At 53.6% G+C, this 23,453-nt stretch overlaps 3 protein-coding genes across 3 annotated transcripts; 2 read left to right on the top strand and 1 right to left on the bottom strand.

Annotated features, from left to right (window-relative positions):
• Positions 1-4,070: 4,070 nt before the first annotated feature.
• Positions 4,071-8,677, bottom strand: EAH_00014970 (hypothetical protein, conserved; the record flags this gene model as incomplete). The annotated part of the gene is made up of 6 exons (XM_013391225.1): positions 4,071-4,107; positions 4,365-5,431; positions 5,819-6,171; positions 6,442-6,835; positions 7,299-7,724; positions 8,675-8,677. 6 exons carry the CDS (start codon positions 8,675-8,677, stop codon positions 4,071-4,073), a joined length of 2,280 nt encoding a protein of 759 aa, XP_013246679.1.
• Positions 8,678-9,617: 940 nt separating this feature from the next.
• EAH_00014980 (hypothetical protein, conserved) lies at positions 9,618-12,452 on the top strand (the record flags this gene model as incomplete). The annotated part of the gene is made up of 7 exons (XM_013391226.1): positions 9,618-9,762; positions 10,140-10,204; positions 10,487-10,508; positions 10,823-10,972; positions 11,219-11,270; positions 11,884-12,031; positions 12,237-12,452. 7 exons carry the CDS (start codon positions 9,618-9,620, stop codon positions 12,450-12,452), a joined length of 798 nt encoding a protein of 265 aa, XP_013246680.1.
• Positions 12,453-19,279: 6,827 nt separating this feature from the next.
• EAH_00014990 (protein phosphatase 2C, putative) lies at positions 19,280-23,241 on the top strand (the record flags this gene model as incomplete). Its single annotated transcript, XM_013391227.1, has 5 exons — positions 19,280-20,151; positions 20,387-21,383; positions 22,227-22,412; positions 22,536-22,610; positions 22,867-23,241. The coding sequence occupies 5 exons, from the start codon at positions 19,280-19,282 to the stop codon at positions 23,239-23,241; spliced, it is 2,505 nt and encodes an 834-aa protein (XP_013246681.1).
• Between the last annotated feature and the right edge of the window lie 212 nt (positions 23,242-23,453).

Consider the following 23,453-nt stretch of genomic DNA (forward strand, 5'->3'; position numbering starts at 1 on the left):
AGAAGCATACAGGAGGGGGAAATAGTCCTCTGCGTCGTTGCAGTTTTCAGTGAAATTCAACTCGCTCACCTCAGCGCATGCTCGCCGAAAGCTGCGACGATGAAATTCAACTCGCCCACTTAACGAATGCTCACTGAAAAGTGCGACGGCGCATAGGGAGAATTGGTCCCCCCGATTGATTCACAAGATTCCATGTATTATTCGGGGGAAACTGTAGGTTTTCTATTACACAATAGTTCAGGTTGCCTCTGTCGGGTTCAGCAGGCTTTGTGCACCATTGGACTGCTGCGGCCGATCAGCAGGCGCATTCGCTATTGACTTGAACAATTCTATTCCAGTGAGCGCACCCAGATATCAATGTGAGGTTTACCGTACAAAATAGTTAAGAATACTGTGGCCGTCCTCTGCTAATAAGCCTCATGTGTCGCGGCCTCGGCTGGCCGTTCACAGTGCAGGTAGGTTTGCCACATGGATGGATCATTGAAAGCAAAGGGGAGCAAAAGCGGCAGCTAGATTGTCGTTATTTGTCTTTATGCTCAAGACGTTTTACTCTCAATGCATGCAGCTGAGGGTGAATTTTGCAACGACGCCTGCTGGGGACCTCAGTCCTGGCACTCATGTTGGAAGCTGGCTGAATAACTAGGCAGCATGCCCCGCTTATCTCAGGAATGCTAGCAGTGACTCTCGAGCGAGCAACATGCTGCAGGAGCATCAAGAATTGCCTGTTTTCGCAGAAGATGAAACGGTGCCTGTAGGCGGGGCTGTAACGGAAAGTAGACTACGGCCCTAGAATGCACCAACTTCACCTCGCACAGACTCTTCCAGAAAAATGCACAACCAGCTTTTTGGCCATTGTGAGGTCAACATGACAGCAGAGCGGGTGGCCAAGTCCTTTTGGTGGTGTTTTAGTTGGTGGCCTAGGAAGATCCCCGCACAAAAGGAAAGTGTTTCCCCCTCTAGGGAGTGCCGCAGCTAACCCAGCGTAACACTCTCAAGTCAACATTTGTGCATAGTTCGCTAATTCATAAGCGGCGCTGGAAGGATAAATGGCTTTCCATTTGAGGTAGATTTCCATCGGCTAGTGACTGTAAATCCAATGAGCTCTCCGCGTGCATGCATGAACATTATGATCGCAAGCATTTCAGTCTTCTACGCATATTTACGCATGTAGCATTTACGATGCCGTTGATACGATCGGCAGCATGTATGTTTCATGCCTTGCTCGAACGTAGTTCCCCCATAGGGAGTGGCTCAATTATTGACAAATTTCTGTTACCCGCCAATAATAATGTTTATTTTTCAGACAAAAACTACTGGCAGGGACATGAAGTTCGTCAGCGCTGTATGGTGCGACGTCACCAGCAGCTGGTGCTGTCACCGTGAGCTGCAACAAACCTTGTCTTTTGTCCCGCATTCTGCTCTCTGGGAGTGTGTGGTTTCTCGTTTCTCTCCTCCATGCAGTGGAGCAATCAGAACATGCACTCGACCTACTCTTCGCTGTGTTTATGACGTCTCTTCACTCCTTCTGTCGTAGCTGACCCTGTTCTGCTTATAGTTGTGTATATGCTTAGACTAGCTCACGACGTGTGGCGGGTGCTCTCGAGCTCAAGCTGGTTCAACAGGTTCGAGGAGGTAGCTGGGCTGTCTGCACCGGCTGCAGCAGCACGAACAGCTTTGTCTACCCCGTCCCTCTCCCCTCAAGGACACACAAAGAGCAGCATAGAGGATCGTCAACTTCTGCTCATGCGGTCCAAAGAAAAGCTTTTTTTTCATTTGGGAAGCAGCATCCCTTGCATACGCATGCAGAGGGAAGATAGGCACAAACGCATGCATACGCTCCAAACATGAAGATACACTCTTGCCGGCAACTACTGAGGCCGTTCCCCCAGAGTGTGGAGAAAAGAAGCCAGTATTACCGGGGTTTCCTTCGACTCAGCCAGCAATCGTCAGTGTTCTGTATGTATATTCCTTGCAAACAGAAGAAGCAGCAAAGACTCACAAGGGAGAAGGGAAAGGAACCCAACTGCCTCGTGTCGTTTCTTGATAAGCGAAACAAAGCCAGTGCAGCACGGACCTTCAATTCTGTTGCAGCCAGATAAGCAGAGAGCACCGCGTTCTCGTTGTCTTCCGTCGCTGGCGTCCGCGCTAATTACTCATATTTGTGTGAAGCCCCGCAATCTGTCCTGGCATTCTCACACACTCCAGGGGGCCGTAGGCCATTCCCAATATTCTCATTGAAGTCTGAAGTCTGTCTTTAGTCAGAACTTCGCGAAGGACTCACGAGAGCCGCTGCCAATTGCGTCGCTACAGAGGAGAAGCTGCTAAAAGCTGCGGCTCCCTCCGGCTTCATCTAAACACACGCAGAAACCATGAAGACAGGCTCGGCCACCTAGATGCAAATAAGCACTGATAAGCAGAGCAAAGGCCAGGCACGAACACTCACACACAAGAAAGAAGAACAGCTATACCAGCCGGAACAGAAATAACGATGAGAAGGAAGTGCGATGCGGCCTGCTACGAAGGGCAAGCGCTACAAGGCAGGGGTACAAGGAGAAAGGAAGAAGAAAGATGGGAAGATGAGCTGGCCAAGAAAAAAGACGAGACACGTATCCCTCCTACCGTCGTCACCATCAACAGTCTTCTCAAGGCCTCCGCTTCGGAGAGGCCATTCGGGGCACCCAGCAAAGCCAACCTTGAACCGACACCAACAAAGGAAAGAGACGAGACAGGGATAAGGGGAAAATACAGGCAAGAGAGACGCAGGAGACAGAGAAGTGCAGAACATACGGAACGGGCAGACAGGGGCGGACATAAACAGCGGCCAGAGAGCATGCGTAGACAGGAAAGAAGTGAATCGTGTTGGCTCCTATCTGCAAACAGACGCCGACTCACGCGAAACCCTCGACAAAAGAAAGATATATTTCTACCCGATCACGAGCACGTAGCCCGGGCAGCACTTCGGAGGAGGGTAATTACCCCAGATAGCTTGTTTCAGTGTTGTAAGAGACAAAGACGCCCGCTTGCAGTTGTATGAAACACTAACGCGCATTCAGCATAAAATTTATTAGCCTTACCGGTGCATGCCGTAGATTAGAGGGCCTAGCGACACTTCGTAGCCGTCTAACTCGACATAAAAAAGCGCCAAAAACTTGACTACTGAGTCGGCGGTCGCCTGATGCATCTTTCGAACAGCTTCCCTTGCCAACGCGTGCATTAGGGGCCTGCGCCAAGCAAAATGTCCTACATACATTTTTGAAAAGAATAAAGGGCGACTCAAACGGCGACGCTTCACGCCGAGGGCCGAGTGTCCAAAGGACCAAAAGTCCTGTTCAATCGGCCTTGTCGCATTCCGGGACAGCTGCTTCTTGTGTGATAGCAACTATGCGCCCTTATGAATGCACGCGTGTAGATGTAGGCATGCACTTGCTCGCGCCCATGTTTACTTCATGCATTAAGAACCAACTCGACGTGCTCCATGAATGAACTTCCCCACTGTCCTATATGGAGCAGCCTATTGCTCCACCCGTTGGTGGAAAAGCACAAGCAAAGCACTTTGCATCCATAAAGAAGGTTCGTATGTGCGGGGTGGACGACCTCATGAACAGCATTAGCTGCAGATACATATATGTACCCTTTATAATCACGCAGCAAGCAAGATACGGAAAAGGCACAACGGCAGGAATACCCATGCGCCAGCATTACCACCTTCATACACCTATCACGCAATAATGCGCACGCATTCCAAACACAGTTCATGGCACAGAACGGAGTAATGGATGGGGCCCCATGTTCTACACAAGCATCTCCGTTGTCCCTGCGCAGATGGAGGTGTGCGTAAGAACTCAGAGATACATCAATACCTGATGCAATAAATACTTGGAACTGTCCAGTTGAAAAAAAAAGAATGCATGCATTCACATCCCTCACACTATGCCCACGCTTCAAAGGTACATGCATCTGCTTGCTACTGTCTGCATAGCAGTGGAGAGCAGCCCTCTGCGCACTCCACGGCTGTGCACGCAGCAGCAAGCCGCAGTGTGCAGCTGGCCCTTATCCACGAGGAATGTCCCTCATTCATCGTGGATAAGGGCCAGCTGCACACTGCGCCTGTGCCGACAAGCACTTGCACATGTGTAGTGTTGCGCCCGGTGTAGCGAAAAGCTACTGGCCCTGCCTCTTTTTCCTCTGGTGTACACTTCCAGACGCATATGCTGGTATTCGCCCTGGTGTGTGTACGAGTCTGCATATAGGCTCTCCTGGAAGTTTATGCACGGGATTGACGAGTCCTCGTGTGCATCATTTTTCTTTTGTGCGCAGGTGAGGCAACTTCCTTTCAAGCTCCTGGGGAGGCCGCGCTGACTGACCTGTGCCATCTACTGTTCTTGCCGTGAGGGAACAGCCCCTCAGTCTGTTCCCTTTGAGCGAAATCGCAAACCCGTAGAGCATCCATGAACTCAACCAGCAGCCGCAGCGATAAGCATGGCAGGCGGTAGAACAGCGACAAGATTAAATGCCGTAGGACGGGGTGCAACGGAGGCCTCCCACGCCCTCCAGACTCTGCCGAGAGACCTCGCTTCGTACTCACGTGCTGGGCCTGTTTGCCATTGCAGTGTGGCGCCTGTTGTCTCGGCGTTCCCACTGCATCGTCGCTAGTGCCCATGCCACCCGAAGCAGCTTGCTGGGCAATGCTATAGTTTACCAGTGGCTTAGGTTGCTGCCGCTGCTGCTGCTGGTTCTGTTGCTCCTGCTGTTGCTGCTGCTGTTGCCGAACAGAGGCCATTTTGCTCGGAGGCCTGTGGGCTGGGGTTACAAGGGCCTCCAGTGAAGCCAAGATATTCAGAGTAGAAACACGAAAAGCGGGATGCAGAGCAAAGAGGAAGGGACGGATTCTCGCTAGGCCAACAGCAACCGTAAGAAGGTAACAGTTGGCAGCTGACCGAAAAGGAGAGCAGGGACTGAGACGCGCATCTTCAACAGATGCCCAGGGGTCGTCTTCACTAACTGTCCTAGCCCTAAAGGTCTCCATTGCATCTCCCCCTACGCCAGCAACATCACACACGGCCGAGCTCGCAACCCCAGCTGTGGCGGCTGTTGTAGCTGCTGCTGATGATTTGGGCGCTGCCGATGCAAGCTCTGAAAGCGTTCTGGCTGCTTCAGCGGGAGACATCCCCTGCAACAAGTTGGCCTCAAGGGTCCTGATAGCAGCTGCTGCGACATCAGGCGGAAGCGCGGCCACCGGTTCCAATGCTGCAGCAGCAGCGAGAAGGTCGCACGGCTCGTAGGGGCCCATGGCCTTCAGAGGTTGGGAACAGACCTCCTCTATCAGCCTCCGCAGGCCTTCAGGCCCTGCCCCAAGCCGCGTCAGACCGGATACAGCTCCGAAGACCAGGGGTAGCCGACGCGCCGAAGGTGCATGGCCAAGCACTGAAGGCTGCGTCGCAAAGCAGGGGCGGGAGCAGCAGAAGACATAAACACCCCTGCATGCGGAAATGCGTGAGCAAGAGAAGGGAGATACCAAAACCCTCCACCCCTGGATGTGAAGATAAGCCAACCCTTTAATAATATCGTGTACAGCATCACAGGCACGCGATATTTCAGTCTATCTGCATGCTGCTTCATGCCCTTATATAAAAACTTCAATATGTTTTTGTGAAGTCCTTTTCTAAATAAATTTCGGAGAAAAAGCGGACTAGCCCAATAGCCTTCTCCCTCCAGAGCATGTCAAAAGTTGGTGAGACAGAGCTTCAGGTTTTTCTTCGTGACGGCTGCAGACACTGCAGACACCCGACCATGAGGCATATTACCCGGCACACCGCACCTCTTCACAAAGCAGATAAGGCACCAGCACCTCTACAAGGCGACGGAGTTGCGCGCTTGTCGGTTTGTAGTTGAGGTTCGCCAAACCCTTTGCGCACATAACCAGCGCCTCCCCCGTCAGTTCCGCCGCGGCCTGCCATAAGCCCCCGCACCGAGGCGGCTCGCCTGCGGCCCCAGGGAAAGCTTCAGGGTCTTCCTTCAGCAGCAGCTCCTCATGAGACATCCATACGCTGGTGTCGAGTCTCTGCCTTCGTCTCTCTTGCTGATGTCCATAGACGAGCAGCTGCGAAACAGCGCCATCAACCGTTTCTACAAGCATCGAGAAAAGGGCCGAATCTCGGAAGTCCGTTCGCCCTGAATCAGTCGAGCAGGAACAGCAGCAGCAGCAGCAGCAAACCTCGCACAAAAAGTCAAAGTAGTTCCTACAACTGCGCTGGAGAATGAAGCAACAGGTATGCCGCTCGAAGCAGAGACAAAACTCCCTGCGATGTGGCCCCGGTCAGGTGCAGAAACACACCGCATTAGTTTTAGAAAGACGCGCTAAATCTGCAAGGAGCCAGATGCAAATGGCAACAGCTCATCAATAGGCTTCTGTTAAAAATAAAGGCATCGCCCTTAGCTCACCCAGGGCATGAAGAAGGAAACACGCCTGGACAGGGGACAGCCCTTCTTCCCTGCAATCGAATGCTTTTATCCTGCGGAAGCTGCTACTGTTGCTGCTGGCGCTGCTGGCGCTGCTGGCGCTGCTACTGCTGCCGCTGGTTGCTGCTTCGACAGCCTCGTGCACCCGTAGAGCTGCTGGCCCCTCCGCAGGAGCCGGGCTCTCGAGCGGACCCCCTCTGCACTGTTTCAGGACTCGCGCTGCAGCACAGAAGAAGGGCAAGAACTGCGGTGTGTAGATAGCCGAGAAATCGGAGAGCAGGAGCTGCAGGTCCGCCGGATTGAGCAGAGACGCCCGGCGCTGCAGGGCTCCACACAGCGGGCCCAGTACATCCCTCTCGGCCACACCTGGCACGAGCTGAAAAACTCTCAGCAGTCTATACACCCACAAACACAGAAGCCCGAGCCCAATGGTGTTTCTGAACGGCCTTCGAAACAGCGTCTACAGAAAGAAGCATAAATTCCTCCTAGGAACACACAGAAGCAATCCCATTCCACCACTCCGAGAGAACAGCGTCACCCTCCCTCATTCCTCCTTCTCTCCGTTTTGTTCCAATTTGGATTGAAAATGCAGAAGCAGACAGGACACGGCAGAGCTTAGGCCAAACGTAATCCCGAAAGGCTCAGAGGAGAGACCCGTACGCTGAATATCGAGTTGGAGACAAGCGAGAACAGAAAGTCACAGACCGTAGACAAGCAACAGCATACAGGCAACAGCAAGTACAACAGTTGGCAATACAATGAGAACACCAGCCGACAGAAAACAAGAAACAACCCCCGAGAGCCAAAGACGAGGATCTGGCATTAGATAGAGACCTGACGCGGAAGGCAGGTGCCGCAGGCACGAGAAAGCTAAGACGGGACGTGACAACTTTCCTGTGTATCCTAAGGACAGAGAGGCGTCTTTCTGGATGGCTGTGGAGCACATGAGAAACGAGCTGGTGCAGCAGTCGCTCTGGAGGGTTCTTTCTACGGGCTATAAAATAAGCCAAGTCCGCCGCCTGAAAAGGTGAAAGCTGTCCTTGCTGTTCCCAAACGTGGCGCAGCAGCAGGATCTGCTCCTGCCCGTCCGTCTCCAATTGTCTCTTCCTGTCCAGCCCCCCGGCGTCACAGCCCTCAGAGACAGGAGGAGTTCGTGAGGGGCCATTAGAGACTACGGGGGAAATCCCCTTTCCCCACTTGGATCCCAACGCCTCAGAAGAGGCGTACCAAGCAGATTCCACTTGCTGTGGCGTGTACACATCCCACTGAAACGCAGACACAAAAAACCAAGAGACACAGAGGGGATGCTAGGGCACAGGTGAACCAGAGGGGAGTTCCACCCATCTGCAGTTGCCCCTGCAGCTTCAAGCAGTATTAAGCTGAAGGAAGGGCTGGATTTTGAGTGAACCCCAACGAGAGAGATACACAGGACGGGACTCGGCATGCACGACAAATGATGTTAGCCGCGTCCCGCCCTTGAAAACAGCGTTGTCCAGCAGGTGTAATTACTTGCCTTGGCCTTGTAGACCAAGTCGGGGCCTACTAGGGCCTCCCTATGTTTGCCTTTTGTCGATTTTTGCGTGTTCCGCGCCTGGGGGTGTGAATGAAAGGGACGCAACTGGTAGTAACTACACTTGCTGGGATGGCGGACGCCTAACTTTTGACTACATGCCCTGAGCACCGCGCCTTTAATGCCCATCCACGCACCACTCGCGACTGCACGCGATTTAGTCTGGGTTGCAGTGACGCAGGGAGGCACTAATGCTCGGTTGGCGCGTGGAGCTTTCAAAAGGCGGTCAAGGAAAGAGGCCCTGGAAGGGCGCGCGACGCGTGATTCATTGTGACAAAAAGCCCTCAAAGGGCTAATAACCAATGTCGGTAGCATGGAGCAGCTTCCAGCACAGCGGACAGTCTCCCGAAAAGGCAACGCGTACTTCAGGGAAGTCCTGGAAAAATGCGCCTCCTTCCGCATTAAATTTCTTGCAGCTCCGTTTTAAATGCACGGTTACCCACAAAAATACAATGCGAAGAATGTTCACTTCCTACATATCAGAAGACCGCAGTGCCGCGGCAACGACCCGAAGGTGAGGGTCTGGAGATATTTGGAGGCTTCTTCATGGGCAAAGACACAAAAAGAATCCAGACAGAAAAGAAGACCTGTTCCAAACAATCATTTCAGTGCTAACAGAGTGATGAAATGCAAATGCTTACCCACCATCGTCCGGCTCAAGAGTTTGACCGCAGAGGGAGCATGGCTACTAAAGTATGGGCAGTTCTCTGGTGTGTGAAAAATCGGCTCCGATCTACTCTCTGAAATGAATTAGACAATTTTGCTTTCCTTCTGTGTTCTCCAGAGCAGGCGGAGGGATGCGCCTTGGAAACGCGCCCAACGGAAGTGAGCAATGGCGGCCCAGTGTGGTACTGTGTGCGGCTGTTTGTTGCACTTGTAGCCACCTCCTGACAGGAACTCACATAAAAAGTGTATTAAGGCATTCTCATCTTGAGGAATCCTGCAGAATATATGTTCACCACGTGCATCAATTGCGTTTTTGTCCTGCCACCGAGAGTTCCTGTCCAGGTGACTCAATGCCCCATGAGCGAAGCGTCCCCCACCGTCCCTATTATTTTCCCCTTCCCTGGTAAATATGGGCCCTCATAGTTGATTAGGTTTGAAACTTAGAGAGCTTCAGTCTAGAGAGCTTAAGCTTAGAGAGCTTTGACTCCACCGATTCTGCCTTCCCACACGAAAGTTCATTCAAACTTGCGCATGGCCTTCGCCCCCGGTTACCTCCGTGCACACAAGTTAGCATGGATAAGCGTTCCTGCGTGCTCCCTTAGAGCTGCACGTATGTGCATGTAGTGGCTTGCGCATTCGTAACGTGTACCTGTGCCTTCAGGTTTGTCCTCATTCCGTCTCGCCCAGCGATTCCCTTTCTGTGGTGGCTGGCCTTGCTGGATACGCCTTTGCCTTCGACGGAGCTGAATGCGCACAGCGGGATAGCAGCAGCAACAAGTAGCAGCAGTAGAAGCAGTAGCAGCAGAGGCGGTGACGTCTACAGGCAATACACTGAGTAATTCTCTTTCCTGTTACCACGGCCGACGAAAGAGGCCACTGCAGGCAAAGACAACACATAGGACCTCGTGCCTTCGCAGTGCAAATGGAAACAGGAGAGCTAGCAGCGGACAGCCGGCGGTTCTTCTGGCTGACGCAGGCCTTCGTGGTGCTGCTTTTTGGCCTTCAGCTGTCTTTGTGCCTGCAGGCTGAATGGGGCGGCGGCTTCGCTATAAGCGACATTACTTCAGGTGGGCTTTTGAGCAGATAGAGACTGCATTCACTGGCCCTCCACACCCCAGCAGGGGAGTGGCACACCCTCGCAGGGGAAGTGGGGGCTTCATTGTCTGCCTTGCAAAGAGAAAAACGGGAGACGACTGACTTGAGAGCTCTCCTGCAGAGTGTGCGTGTTGCATGGTCGCCGTTTTGTATCTCTTGTGCATCTCACCCCTCTTTCTTGGGCATTCGCTGCACAGGTGCAAGGCGCAAAAAACAGAAGACTGCTGGAATGCCATCTCATAATAAAGGCGAAGCTAAACTTGAGCTGCACGGCTACCACTGGCGGTCAAAATATCTACACATGCTACAACATGGTCTCCTATACGGTTTCTGCTGCTGTTTGTTGCAGTTCAGTTCTTTAACTTTCATCCGCTACTGAACATCTTGGCTTTCGGGGTGGCATCGACAGAGTCGGTGGGCCCTCTCATAGGTTCACGTCATGCCTGCTGTCTTGAGCATCACCGGCTGTCTTTCCCAGTTGTCTCCTTAGGAGATGTTGCGTGGCCCTTCTTTCCTTGAAGCGCGAGACTCCCTTGTTGTTCTGTGCGTGCTCGGCTTGGGGGCCAAGGGTTGCGGGCTTGAGGGGCTTCTTGTACAGGGTTTAAGTTGCGCAGCCGTCGGGGAACGCAGGTATGTTATGGGCTCATCTTTCTTCGGGCTTTTTTCTGTGTGCACTCTGTTTCTTGGGAACTTCAGCTTATCAGCTTTAAGGCTCTCGGTCTCCGTCATGCAGCTGCCAAGACAGTGCACGCCTGTCTGCAGTTGGCTTCATTCTTGTTTGGCATCGCTGCCTTGACGGTCGTGATCCTCTTTCACAATTCCAACGAATTTCCAAATTTTTACAGGTCTTACATTCATTCCTGCAGGGTCCCGTTAGCCAACGAGGGGCCCGGCACCTCTTCAGGGGTTGGGCAACTCTTAAGAAGGTGTTTTTCACCTTGAGGGTTCGCACGAACCTCTGGGGCGAACGTCTGTTGCCCTTCACGATTCCAAAAAGGAGTTTCTTCCGGTTTTAGCCGGGCTGTGCGACAGAGAAAACTGTAGAGCCCCAGCCGCAGGCAGGCCTCAATGCTGTGGGGAGTCGTTGTGATTCCGTGGGGGCCGCTTCGCGCATTTCACAAGTCTCACCTGTCACTGGGAAATGTGTGGTTGCAGCGTTCATAGTTGGATTGGAATGGCGGTGTACGTCTTGTCATGGTGTCAGTTCCTTTCCGGTGAGCGCAACCCCTGAACGCCAATCTGCCCTGAGCGCAACTTGCCCAAGCCAGATTCAACAGTGCACGGTTGGCCTTGGAACCAAACTGTCTCTCATTTCCCGACTCACCTCCTGAGCTCGGCGAGTTTCGCTAGAGTGCCGCCTAGGCGCGTGAGGCTGCCTCTTTGTGCCCCCAGGTCTCCTCATATTCTGGCTGCCGGGTTTCGCACCAGGGACCGTGAAGGCCGCTTATCTACGCTACCACAAAATAGGGGGCCTTGGCATGTAAGTTAGGTATCAATGGCGCACTACAGCTGCTTAAGGGTCTCTTTGTCAATTTTTTGGCGGTGAACGGCCTCCTAAAGGCTTCAAGGTGGCATTGAAGTTCTGGTTAATTGACTTGTGAGGCCCATGCGATGCCTCTTGGGTATTCCGAGGGCCGTACAAAGCTTTGTATGTGCGAAATGCCTTGGCTGACAGGAGGGGTCTGTGTTTCCTGGCAGAGCGTTGGAGGGGAATCTTGACTGTCTGTTGTGCTGTCTCATTGCCACTGCGCCTTTCTGCTGCCGTCGCTTCTCGCAAGGGAGAAGGGCCCACTCCGTTTGGCTGAAGTTTGCTAATAACAGTTTGTTTGTGCTGCTGTCTCTACGTAGTGCCGAGGAACAGAGAAGGGTGCGGGATAGAGGTGGTGTAGGGTGCGGGATTAGGGTGGGGTAAAGACCTCTGGTCTGCGTGCATTGAACGCTGCTTGCTTCTTTATACTTCTTTGTCGACATATGTTAATGCGTATTTGTCAGCGTGCATTGAGAGTGCGTATTTCATCTTTCCCTCTGGCTGAATGTTTTGGGGCATTTCTTGTTATCTGTCTTTGTTTCCTCCTCTGGGTTGTTCGGTGCAGCTACTCGGGGGCTCTGGCGGCTGTCTCCTCGGGGCTGATGCAGAAGCAGTCCTTCCTGCGCAACAAGAGCCCCAAAGCTCCGCTTTTTGGGAGCGCAAACCTTCTGGCCAACGCCTTAGGAATCTCCGTAGTGTTGACTCTCTTCGCAGTGAGATGATGCTTCATCGCATGCATGGGGTTCCCCGGCATAGCCAGGCGCTTATAACTTCTTTTGGGAGATTCTAGTTGTTGCTCTGTTCCACAGAGCTGAAGGACAAGGCGCCGCTGTGCTTCTCCTCCTGCCGCTGCAGCTGCTTCACCTCGTGATGCCGCAACTCCTGCTTTCTGCAATTCCATTGGCTGCGGGTGCGCAGATCATAAAAGCCATTTTTTTCGTGGGTGTTTACTTTTGCAGGTCCTGTCGGTGTTGGGCATTGAAAGTTTCTCTTCGAACCGTGCTTTCTACTCAGAAAGGGCCTCAGGCAGTATGTCGCCCCAAGATGGGGACCTCAGACCAGTTGGCTCAGCTGCAGATACCGAACGGCTTCGCCCCAGGACCCCCACCCGGAGGTCGAGGTGACCCCGCCTGAAGATTAGAGGCGTTCCCTTAGCTGCCGTCCTAAGTGCAGGAGCTGCAGCAGCAGCCCCTGGGGCGCGCCTTTCACAGGGGCCTCTTGGCGCTTGGACTGCTAGGAGCGTAGTGCCCAAGCATCATCGGTTCCGTTTTTTCATCGGTACTGTATTCACGAATTCGCTAGAATGCTGCCAAACGGCTGATTCGCAGTGTATGCGCCTGATTTAGGCGCTAATCAATCGAGAGTGTGTGCTGCCTTTCCTCAGTTCTCGTTGTGTGCCGGCTCGGCAGAAGCGCAGCTACCTAGCAAAGAGCTGAGAACGTTAAGGCGTCTGTTGAATCTTAGAAGCAGCCAAGCTTTGGGGCAGGGCTATCAGCTGGGCAGGACTCATGCGGTGCGCCTGCACAAGGAGCCCCCACAGTTGTGCTGAGGGCACCCGAGCCATAAAAGCCCAGCTAAAGCATTAGGGCCCGAGGTCCCCCTCCTGTCTCTTGGCTCCGCTTGTCCCAGTCCCCGCCTGAAGGCTTGGTAATCTGTGCACCAGTGGGGCGTAAAGCAAGCTGTAGCTAAGCCTATGCTTCCAGCCAACAATTTCAGTGAATGAACAAGCACCCTGTAGGCCTGAAGGAATGGGATAGGGTAGCTGAGAGGCTCCTTGTTTCTGAAGACCACCAGCGTCTGCATGGAAGTCGAATAAATATAGTGGAGACTCAGAAGCACACATATATATGCTGGCTACTACGGTGTAGTACAGAGTGTTGGATCGCTCCGTCTTCAGATCAGGTTCCCACGCAAACGCCCTTTGCTGCAATAAATGCGACTGTACACGATTGTCAAACACTTCCTTTGCGCTCAGCAGCCAGTCTGCATTTCAGCTGAAACACAAAAGTCTACTGCTCAGCCATGGCCCCTTGTTTGATAGGCTGTCGCAAACTCTGCGGCAGATCTCCGCAAGGGGCGGCAAGGCATGAATGCGCATCCAAGCCCCTTTGCCTCCAAACACATCTTCCTGCGTCCACGTCGAGGAGTCCAATGTGGCGGGCTACTTCTGTACACTACTCAATGAACTTCATGGCATATACATTACGGCACCGCTCCCATACTCTGCCACACTAATACACATCAGCGGTTTGAAAGGGCCCACTCCAGTTCAGTTTGCGCTGCTCCACAGCTACAACTCAGCTCGAGCCTACAGAGAGCAGGCGACCGGGCCATGGCTGAGGCCAGAAACTTAGGACTGTCCGTCTGAAATTGGTCCTTCTATTTCTACATTAGTGCAGGCTGGCTGCTGCGGACCAAGGAAGTGTTTAACAATGGTCTACCATAATATTCAGTGCACCAAAGCGCACTCGTCTGTGCTTGCATGTGGGGCGGTCTTTTGCAGAAGTTGCATCAACCCACTGCAACTCATAGCAAAACCGCGTCCTGTCCGCGCCGACCCCAAGCACTTGCTTTGCTCTGAGCGCACGCCAGAGGAGTAGAGAGGAGGCCAGGCGTTTTCCGGGAAATCTTATCTCGAATATTTTTGGCTCTCTTGTCGCTCACGACTGTCCTCGGCTAGTGGACGGTCGTTGCACTTTCCGGCACCGCATAGTTTGGAGGCTCTAGGCGCGAGCAGCGAATTTCAGCACTACAGCTGGGCGACCCCGTGCATAGCGCAGATGAGTCGTGATGGCGCCTTGAAGAAAAGGAAAAGCGGTATCTTATATTTTTCTCTAAAATCTTTGTCGAGTGTCTATCTCTTACCTCTTCGTGAAAAATGATGTTTGGTCAGATCCTATTTGGCGAGGACGCGACCAACAAGTCGGTCGCGTTGAAAATGGAGCAATGCCTGCAGTCCATTCAGCCGACAATTTCTTCGAAGCGAAAACAATTCATGAAGAATGCCTCAGCCTTTGTTGACCATCCCATTGTGCTGGGCACAGCGATGCGGAGGCAGTGAAAAAATTGTTTGCTTCTTTGGGGGCGTGCCTTCGTCTTAAGATTGGAAGCTGCTACAGCTGCTATTGGAATACTTTTCGTTACATGGGGCGGCACGGCAGTGGCGGTTATATCTTAGCAAAGGCGCCACTTTTCTAAACCGCATTAGAACGATGGAAGCATTGTGCATTCCTACATGCGCTGCGATTTAGTCTTGTTCGCAGGTTTGTGGGATGGTTTGTTAGGGAGCAGGCTACCGCAGGACTAAGGGAACTTCAACAAGGGAGGCTGTCGATAGAGCGCTACGCCGAGAAGTTTCAGTCCTTGGTGGAAAAACTCCAATCGTAAACTCAGAGCTTGTACTTCATTGCAAGACTGCACCTGAAGAGAGGTAATTGGCAACTAGCTGAGAAGAGGAGAGGAAAGTAAGGACGAGATTGGTGAAACTCGCTGGCATGATGTAGTGCGTACGCATCGCAGAGAAAACGCCGCTTGAATCGCGCAGGCTTGGAGGAAATAAAAGGGCTTTAAATATTTCCCAAATATACAGCCTGCGGATAATAAGGCTGTGAATGCCAGTCCCTCACAGAAACAACGCTACAGAGAGAGCACAATTGGCAGTGTGCGAATTAGGCCTTCAAAAAACCGGGAGGCGCAGCTGCTCCTTCCACAACAAACAAGGAGACCTAATTACAGTTACATAATCTGAGAGGCAAGAACAGGGCTAAGTAACTGGAGAAGCATTTGTGCAGCGCTAGCTGGGGAGCCAACCAACCGGTCAACGAAGTGCCTTGGCCCCCACGCAGTATGCGGGGCAATCACGAGGCGCTAGGCGTTACATGCATATCTGCATCCGGTTAACTCTGTCATCGTTTAAGTTCACATTAATGGTCAGGAGTTGCTAGTATTACTTGGCATATGCTCCGAAGCGGATCTGACATGGGAAGCTATGGCGACAGGCTGCAGGCTGCAGCCTAATTACACATTCCTTGGTTGACTCTCTGCGACTATGCTTCGCCAGTGGTAGACAGGACACTAAGACCCGTAAAAGTATGGGGGTAAAGCGTGGATTCAACTCAGAAATCGGTTACATTACCGTGATGCTGGACTTACTACTTTGGGCCCCTTCACGAAATAATCCTTGGCCGGCCGTTTGAGATTGCTTCCAGAAGGCGTTATTGAGGTGTGCATTACAAGGAAGCGATGACATGGCGCACTTCTTAGCGCTATCTACAGCATTGTCATCCTCTACCGAGAGAGGTTAATCTGTTCCTCGAAGAGAAAGTATCGAACAGACTCCGCTGCAGTGCAAAGTCGGCACCCGAAACTAGCACTGACAGCACCTGCGGCGTGCTCTGTGACTGGTACTTGGGAAGAAGCCACTCGCCAAAACACGAAATCGTCCACTTTTCATGCAGACAATTACATTCTTAGGGTTCCGCATCGGTGCGCGGGGGGGACGTGGTTTAAGCCAGATCCGGAAGAGGTAGAAATCGGACGTGGCCACTACCCCTGTACACTCTCACGGAAGTTTCTTTTATCGCCTTCGCGTCGTACTACGGCAACTTCAATCCTGGATTGTCTGTCATTCCCACTCTTATTACGTATCTACTCAATAGGGAAATACCAATAATGTGGAGGGAGCTCGAAGAAGAAATCGCCACGAGCCGCAGTCAGGCTCATTACGTCGTTCTCGGGTAGTGATGCCCTCTGATTTTGACAAGCCCTTCTTCCTAACTGCCTATGGAAGCGACAAATTACTTGGAATATTGCTCTCTAAGAAGCCTAACGGCTCAAAAGACCACCAAATACTTGCCCGATACTCAGACCTTTTAATGGAAGTTAGTGCAGGCATATCCGGTGAGTTAGAAAGAGCTCTAGGAGGTCGTATAAGGGGTCAAGAAATGCCCATATTGCTAATGTGGCAGGCGATTCACACGATCATCATCAATACCGAAGGCACCTGATGAAGCGTTTTCAAGAGTATTGAAAACACAAAACTCGGTTGTATGCTGTGGCGGCTCCCGCTAATACGAAATACGCCATGCGCATCAAGGGTATCGTTCACGTGACCGCTGACGCACTTTCCCGACGCGTTGCCGGCCAGGCCCTTTCATCCACAACTGGTGTATCTGTAATGATTTCCTCTCCAGATTGGGTATTTCTCGCCGCCCGTTGGACAGTGACGCGCCAGCCATCCTTGCCAAACTCAACAGCGGACAACGGGGTGAGGGCAGCACGGACGGCGGCCTCGCATGTTACCAGACGTACCATGGACTCCTCAAAGAATACGTTAAAAATTTGGTTCGTAGGCAAGTTTTGAGCAACGTGCCCGATCATGCCTCACAGGGTGATGATGGGATCAACGCAGGAGTAGAGCGCGTTGACAGCTCCTTCTGGCGGGCCGGGTTAAGTCTAAAAATGGGCATATAATACAACGTTGCACTCATCAGCCAATTGTTCTCCCGCCTCCCTGGTCGATTCTGTAAAGCCTTTATTTGAGCCGGCGCTGGGCCTGGTTCTCCGCAGCCAACCCCGTGCCCATCCAGCTGTAAACGTATTAACACAATTCGAAGCAGCGCTGGAATTCATGAAGAAAACACAGGAACGCCAGCAGGAAAAACTGGAGAAGCAGAAGCCACTCTGGATGCGTAACCCATATGAAGTGAACGAAGAAGATTACACCTTGGACAAGGCCTTCTGAAATACATGTGCAGAAAGTTTGGCACCAAGCACTTCAGTTTTGAGAGGCGGCTCGTGTTGTATGCCCTACCCTAGTTTCATTCACCCATTTCTAGGAGACCAGGCACATAAACGCGTGAGCTGCTTGGAGGAGAGGGTGGGCCAGATGTAGCACGGTCTGTGAAATTCGCTCGTGCATTTCTACGTGCGTTCAGGCTAGTTATAGCTAGTTTTGTGTATGCAGCAAAGGACGCTTGTCTATGTTTGCATATAAGATTGCCCTGCAGCAGTAGAAGTTGCGGCAAGGTGTGTTCCAACTCACGCCAGGCCAGCTCCTCAGCCGACCAGCCACAAGCACTGGCTTCGCACTGCCCAGGATGCCTAGAAAGCAGAGGAGGTACAGCTACTCTTTTGGAATCTTGTCTTGAGCCTTTTCGAGTTGTCTTTTTCCCCCGCTGCCCCCCACTCCTTTTTGACAATCTAAGAGCACGAGGTGCCGCCTACGCGAGTGTGCCGGGCAGGTGTTGAATGGTGTCTCCGAAGTTTATCCGTGCTCTTCTACTTGCATCCTGGTTGGATGCTGAGGTCAAAGGAATGTTCAACAATTCTCTACTGTGTTACTGCATGCAGTCAAGGGGGCTCGGCTGTGCTCGCAAATACGGCTGCCCTGTAGTGGGAGTTGCAGTATGGTGCGTTGAAAATCATGAGATACTGCCTCTGGACAGCAGCCCGTGACCTTGTACTGGTGCGCCCAGAAGGCCCGAAGAGTCGAAGGTAGGCTAGCCGCTTTTCCGAATCTTAGGATTTCGACTCTACTGTAGTTCACAGCGGTCCTCCGCTCCGATCGAGGAAGCAGGCGAAGCCAAACCCCATTTAGTCCGTTGTGTACCTGCACCTCCTCATTCTTTACTCGGCCCCACCAATTGGCAGACAAAAATTCTTCCCCCACCATCCCGCTCCTCCCTCACAACAAAAGTCAGCAACAACCGCCTCCCGGAGAACAGCAACGATTTGCAGTCTCCTTGGCAGGCCACCTACGGGGTCCCTGACAAGACGGTAGGCCTGAGGTTTTGCTCTTCTAAGGTGCCTTTCGGCGTTCATGCCCACCCATTGGAACCGCATGTTTCGGGCCTCCCTCACTAGCCCACTAGCCCCGGGCTATGCTAACTAGGACTGACGGCGTCGCTCGCCGAACCGCTAGCCCCCACGGCGATTGCCTTCAAAGAGGAGGAGCCTGTGAACGCCTAATTCCACAACCTAAATCGCACACTGTTAAGACTGAGGCATGGGGTCGGAAAAGCAGCAAAACGCTTAGCTCCTCAACAGGTGAGTGAGCATAGTAGGGGGGCCGGGCAGGCGGCAGCCGAAACTGTCGTGTGTTCGCGGCTGAAGCCCCTTTTTCGTCGCATTTTTGACAATTTAATTTTCTTGCTTTCCATTTAAAGTCTATAATAAACCAAACTACTGGTAAGGAGGCAACTAAAGATGAAGTGCGTGCGTGTCGGGGCTCCCTAGACCACAGGCGCAGCAGCAGCAGCAGCAGCAGCAGCAGCAGCTTCGTCTGTAGCAGCAAACTGTCTATGTTTGAAGGCGTTGGAGTTTACCGTTTAGTTCTTTCTTGCTACGAAGGCCAGCAGACCAGCGGTGTGTCCTTTGCTGCAGCATTGCTGCAGCAGGGCCGTTGCGCGCAACGGAGCAACCGGGGGCCCAAGCCCAGGCAACTCGTGCTTCCTTCCCGCAGCCTCTTTCTCGCGCTGCAGGCCATTCCTGTCTTCTTTTACTGTCTTAATAACAGCAGCCTGACTCCTCTGCCGCCGCTGTGGGGCTCTGCAGCGCAGCAGGGGCCCTGTTTGTCTTAATAGTAACTGTCGTGCTTTGTTCCCCTACCACCCAGCTTTAGGAGGGGGTCCGTGCCTCCCTAGAGGCCTCTGTGTCTTGTAGGCTTCAGCTGAGGGGGAGGTCGAGGTGCAGGGGAACTTGCGGCAGTTTGGCTGCCGCCGCAGTGGGCGCGTAGCACGCAGCAGCAGCAGTATTCGCCACGGCGACAGCAGCAGCAGCAGCAAGGGTCCAGAGCGACGTGCGTCTACTATGCTGGCTGTACACTGGCCAGCGTGCCTGTGCAGATATTGTTGAGGCCTGCGTTGGCCCCTGCGTTGGCGCCTCCTCTGCTGTGCTGCCGCCGCCGGCGTGCGGCGTCTGTACAGCTCAGTCCTCTTGTCCTCCCTTGTTCGGCCTATGCAATGGGCACCTATCTCTCCAGTCCCCTATCGGGGAAGGAGGTGGCTTCGGGGGCCTGCGAGTCTATGGGCCTCCGCTGGGGTGTATGCAGCATGCAGGGCTGGCGCGTTTCTATGGAGGATGCCCATTTAGTGCTGTATGCCAAGCGAGTGGGAGGTGCCTCAGCAGCAAATGCTGCGGGTGGTCCTTCCTACGCTTCTCCGCGCGAGGGAGCCCCTTTGGAGGTCGCAGGCGTTCAGCAGCAGCAGCAGAAGGACGAGCTAAGCCCGCTGGGGCCCAGACTGTCTGCGGGTGGGGTGCAGCAGCAGCTGCTTTCTCAGCTGCTCTTGGGGTCGGGATCGGGACCGGGATTGGGAGTAGGCTCTCAGCGCGGCTCGGACGGTTGTTATGTCTTCCTGCCAGCGGAGGTGGAGATGCAGAAGGATGAGGTGGGGGGTGTGTCCTCCTCAGCTGTTGCTGCCCCGGCAACAGCAGCAGCAGCAGCAGCAGCAGAAGATGGGGGGGATGCGGCTGATGGTGAAGCAGCGGAAGCTATTGAAGGAGACGCATCAGCAACCCCCAGCGGCAAGAAGACCAACAAAGTCGGCAGAGTTGTGCGGCGCCAGTTTACATTGAGGCGCCGGGGCACCCCTGCTGCTACTGAAACTGATGCGGCTGAGGCTGCGGGTGCTGGCTCTTCTGGTGCTGCGCTGGGTACGGCTGCTTCTGCGGGGCTCCCTCCTGCCTCAGTAGGTAGGGGGGGCCCTTCTGGGCAAGAGGCTGTTGGGGGCCACTCTGCGTGGGGGCTCGGCACTCCGTCTAGCCAGACAGTGCAGCACGCCGATTTGTGCATATTTGCTGTCTTTGATGGCCATGGAGGCGCCCACGTGTCCAGGTAATCGTGGCTTGTCACATGGCTTGCTTCTGCTGCCTGCTGCTGCAGCAGCTTGTGCGGTTGTTGCTGATGATCTCCAGTTTTACTCTCGGTTTGCTGCCGCTCGTGTATTGCACGAACTGCTGCAGTTGTTGCAGCTGCTGCAGCTGCTGTTTTTCTCGCAGCTGAGTTTTCTGGGGCAGTGTAGTTGGGAATTAAACAGTTAAGTATTGCTGGTGTTGCTGCTGCTGCTCAGGTTTGCTGCTGCACACATGAAGCCGCTCCTGGAGTGCCAGCCCGCCTTCCACCGAGGAGACCTCAGCACCGCGCTGCGGAACGCATATTTACGGATAGATGATTTACTGCGGGAGGAGAGCAGCCAAGACGACCTGCTGTATCTGACTTCCCATTCGCCCCATCAGCTGCTGCAGCACAAGCTGCAGCTCCAGCAAGAACAGCAGCAGCATCAACACGAACAGGACGCCAGTGCCGCCGCAGCACCCGCACAGCACAAAGGGCTCAGGTCCACCCTATCGAACCTGGGGCAGCACTTCGGCGTGAAGTCCCAGCAGCAGCAGCAGCAGCAGCAGCAGGCAGCAGCGGGGCAGGTAAGTCGCACAGGCGTGAACAGCAGCTCTTTGGGGGAGGCCCCTAGCAAGCAACAAACGGGGGCTATTGCTGCTCGGAGCACCGAAGAAGAGCTGCACGGCAGATCGCTGCGGAGTCCTGGAGAAGACTCGCTGGCAACGTTCAGTATCCAGGCCACAGCAGCAACTGCAGCTGCAGCTGCCACTGCAGCAGCAGCAGAGAGAAGCACAGCGCGCAGCGGAGCCGCTGCTATCCTTGCTGCGTACGCAGCGAATGGCCCCGATGGTCCGCCAACTCCCCGAAGCAGTTTGACTTACGTCTCAGAACCAGACAGTCAAGCAGCAGCAGCAGTTGCTGCAGCATCAACAGCGGCAGCGGCAGCAGTGGCTGCATCGGATCCCCCTGCTGCTGCGTCTGAGGAGGAGGTGGCAGCAGCAGCAGCAGCAGCAGCAGCAACAGTTGCAGCAGCAGCGACAGGGACCGGACCTCCGGAGGAGACAGGAGCCACCAAGAAAGGCAAGAAGCTTAGTTTCTCAGGACTTGTTGATGTTGTCACCCGCACCGTGGGCCTCAATAGACTCTTTGGGCGCAGCAACGGCAGCAGCAGCAGCGGCAGGTCTCTCGCCAGCACTGCGGGCAGTACCGCCCTCACAGTGTGTGTTACTGTAAGCAACTTGCACTATCCTGCAGCAGTTGCTACCCTTTTCTGTTGTTTCTGCAGTTGTTGTTACCGCAGTGGCTTCTTCTGCAGTTGGTTTTGCTGCAGTTGCTGCTGCTGCAGTTGCTGCCAGAGCTGTTCTCGTTTTCGGGGTGTCATCTGTCGTTACTGCAGTCTCTCCCGCTGCTACCTTTCTGCTTCTGATGCTGCATTTGCTGCGTTGCTTAGGAGCAACTGCCAGATGTAACTCTGTTGCGGGCTGCTGCTGCAGCGTGCATGCGGGCCTAGGGCTTAGTAAGCAGGTCTAGATTTTTGTGCTGCTCGCAGCCTACGCGTCTCATTGTGGCAAATGTGGGAGACTCTCGTTGTGTCCTTTGTCGGGGACGAGAGATTGTCGAGCTATCTCAGGATCACAAACCCCAGCTAGCCGAGGAGAGGGTAAGCAGGCTTTGTGGCTAACACCAGTTAGCTAGCTGGCCAGCTAGCTAGCTAGCTAGCTAGGTGGTAGGTAGCGCTGTGGGCACGGAGTAAAGTGCTAGGGGTCATTGAGAGCACTGCTGCGGTTGCTGCTTTCTGCCATTACTGAGTTTGCTGCTGCTACGTATGCTGTTGCTGCGTTCGATGCTGGTGCATTTGCTGCCCTCCTTGCTCTGTCGAGGCGTTTTCCCGGCGTGTGTGTGTGGGCAGGACAGTGGGTTGGGTGGCTGGTGTATCTGCATCTGCATCCTTTTGCATCTCCTAAGGAGTTTATTTTGTTTTGCTTTAGGTCTTCTTCGTTTTTAGCTCTATTCTGGTCTGTTTTGTCTTACTTGTTTTGCGTCGTTTTGTTTGGCTGTTTTGCTTTTGTCAGATCCGGATATATGCAGCCGGGGGGTTTCTAGAAATGGGCCGTGTGAATGGGAATTTGAATTTGTCGCGCGCGTTGGGCGATTTGGTGTACAAAGCAGATGACAGTCTTCCTCCCGAGAAGCAGATCCTCTCCGGTTGCCCAGACATCGTGGCAGTGAACAGAGACCCCGAGAGGGATGAGTTTCTCGTGCGCTCTCCGTCCTCCAGGGTTTAGGGTTTAGGCATGAGCACGTAGTGTTAGAATTTAGTAGGCTCAACACTGACTCCTCATGCAGGTTTCGTTCTTGTGCAAGTGCCGCTGCTGCTCCAGGTGATCGGATGTGACGGCATTTGGGAACTGCTGTCGTCTGCTGAGGTGGTGGAGTTCGTGAGGCGGCGAATTGAGGTGAGGGAAAGAATTTTTGAGAATTTCTTGCACCAGCTGTATCTGCTGCCGCTGTTGCTGCTACCGCTGTTGCTTCTCCAGCTGTTGCTGCTGCCGCTGTTGCTGCTGCAGCGTTTGCTGCTGCAGCTGTTGCTGCTGCATCGCGCCCGAATGCCATTCAGTGGTGGAGGCTGAAACGTGCGTTTTGTGGGTTTGGCGTTTAGAGCTTGGGGTTAGGGTTTGTGGCTTTGGGGCTTGGCGTCTTGTGCGCGTGCAGCACACTCCGGACTTGTGTCAGATCCTGAAGGAGCTGTTTGACTCATTGATATCTCCCAACCCAGCGCTCTTTGAGTATGGTTGCGACAACATGACGGCATTTATAGTGGACCTGCAGGCAGAGAAGCGGCGGCATCATCCCGCCGGTGGTGCGTCAGGCACAGCTCTGCAGGCCTCGCAGGAGCACCAGGAGCAGCAGGACACGCGGCGCTACAGCAAGACTAGCAGCACGGAGAGCCTTTCCGGCTCCGTTTATGGAGATGGAGAACTCAAGCAAACAAACCAACACGGACTCTCCCAGGAAGGCCAGCAGCAGCAGCAACAACAGCAGCAACAAGAGGGACACTCACAGGAGGAGAGAAGCGAGCGGCCGTAGCTTGTCAAAGAATGCAGCACAACATGACGAAGCAACTCAGCAAGTGCACGTTGATGCGTCCTTTTCATCTATTTGCCCTCATGGTGTTACTGCATTGACTCAAAATACAGTTGAGTCCTTAGGGGACCCTATAGCGCCCCTTGAGGCCGCATGCATGCCCCCGCTGCTCCCGAAGGCCGCCCCGTTCATTTTTCTGTTGCTGCTGCTCTGTG

This window comes from Eimeria acervulina, genomic scaffold (assembly GCF_000499425.1).
Source record: "Eimeria acervulina Houghton genomic scaffold, Eah_scaff89, whole genome shotgun sequence".
Taxonomy (NCBI): Eukaryota; Apicomplexa; class Conoidasida; order Eucoccidiorida; family Eimeriidae; genus Eimeria; species Eimeria acervulina.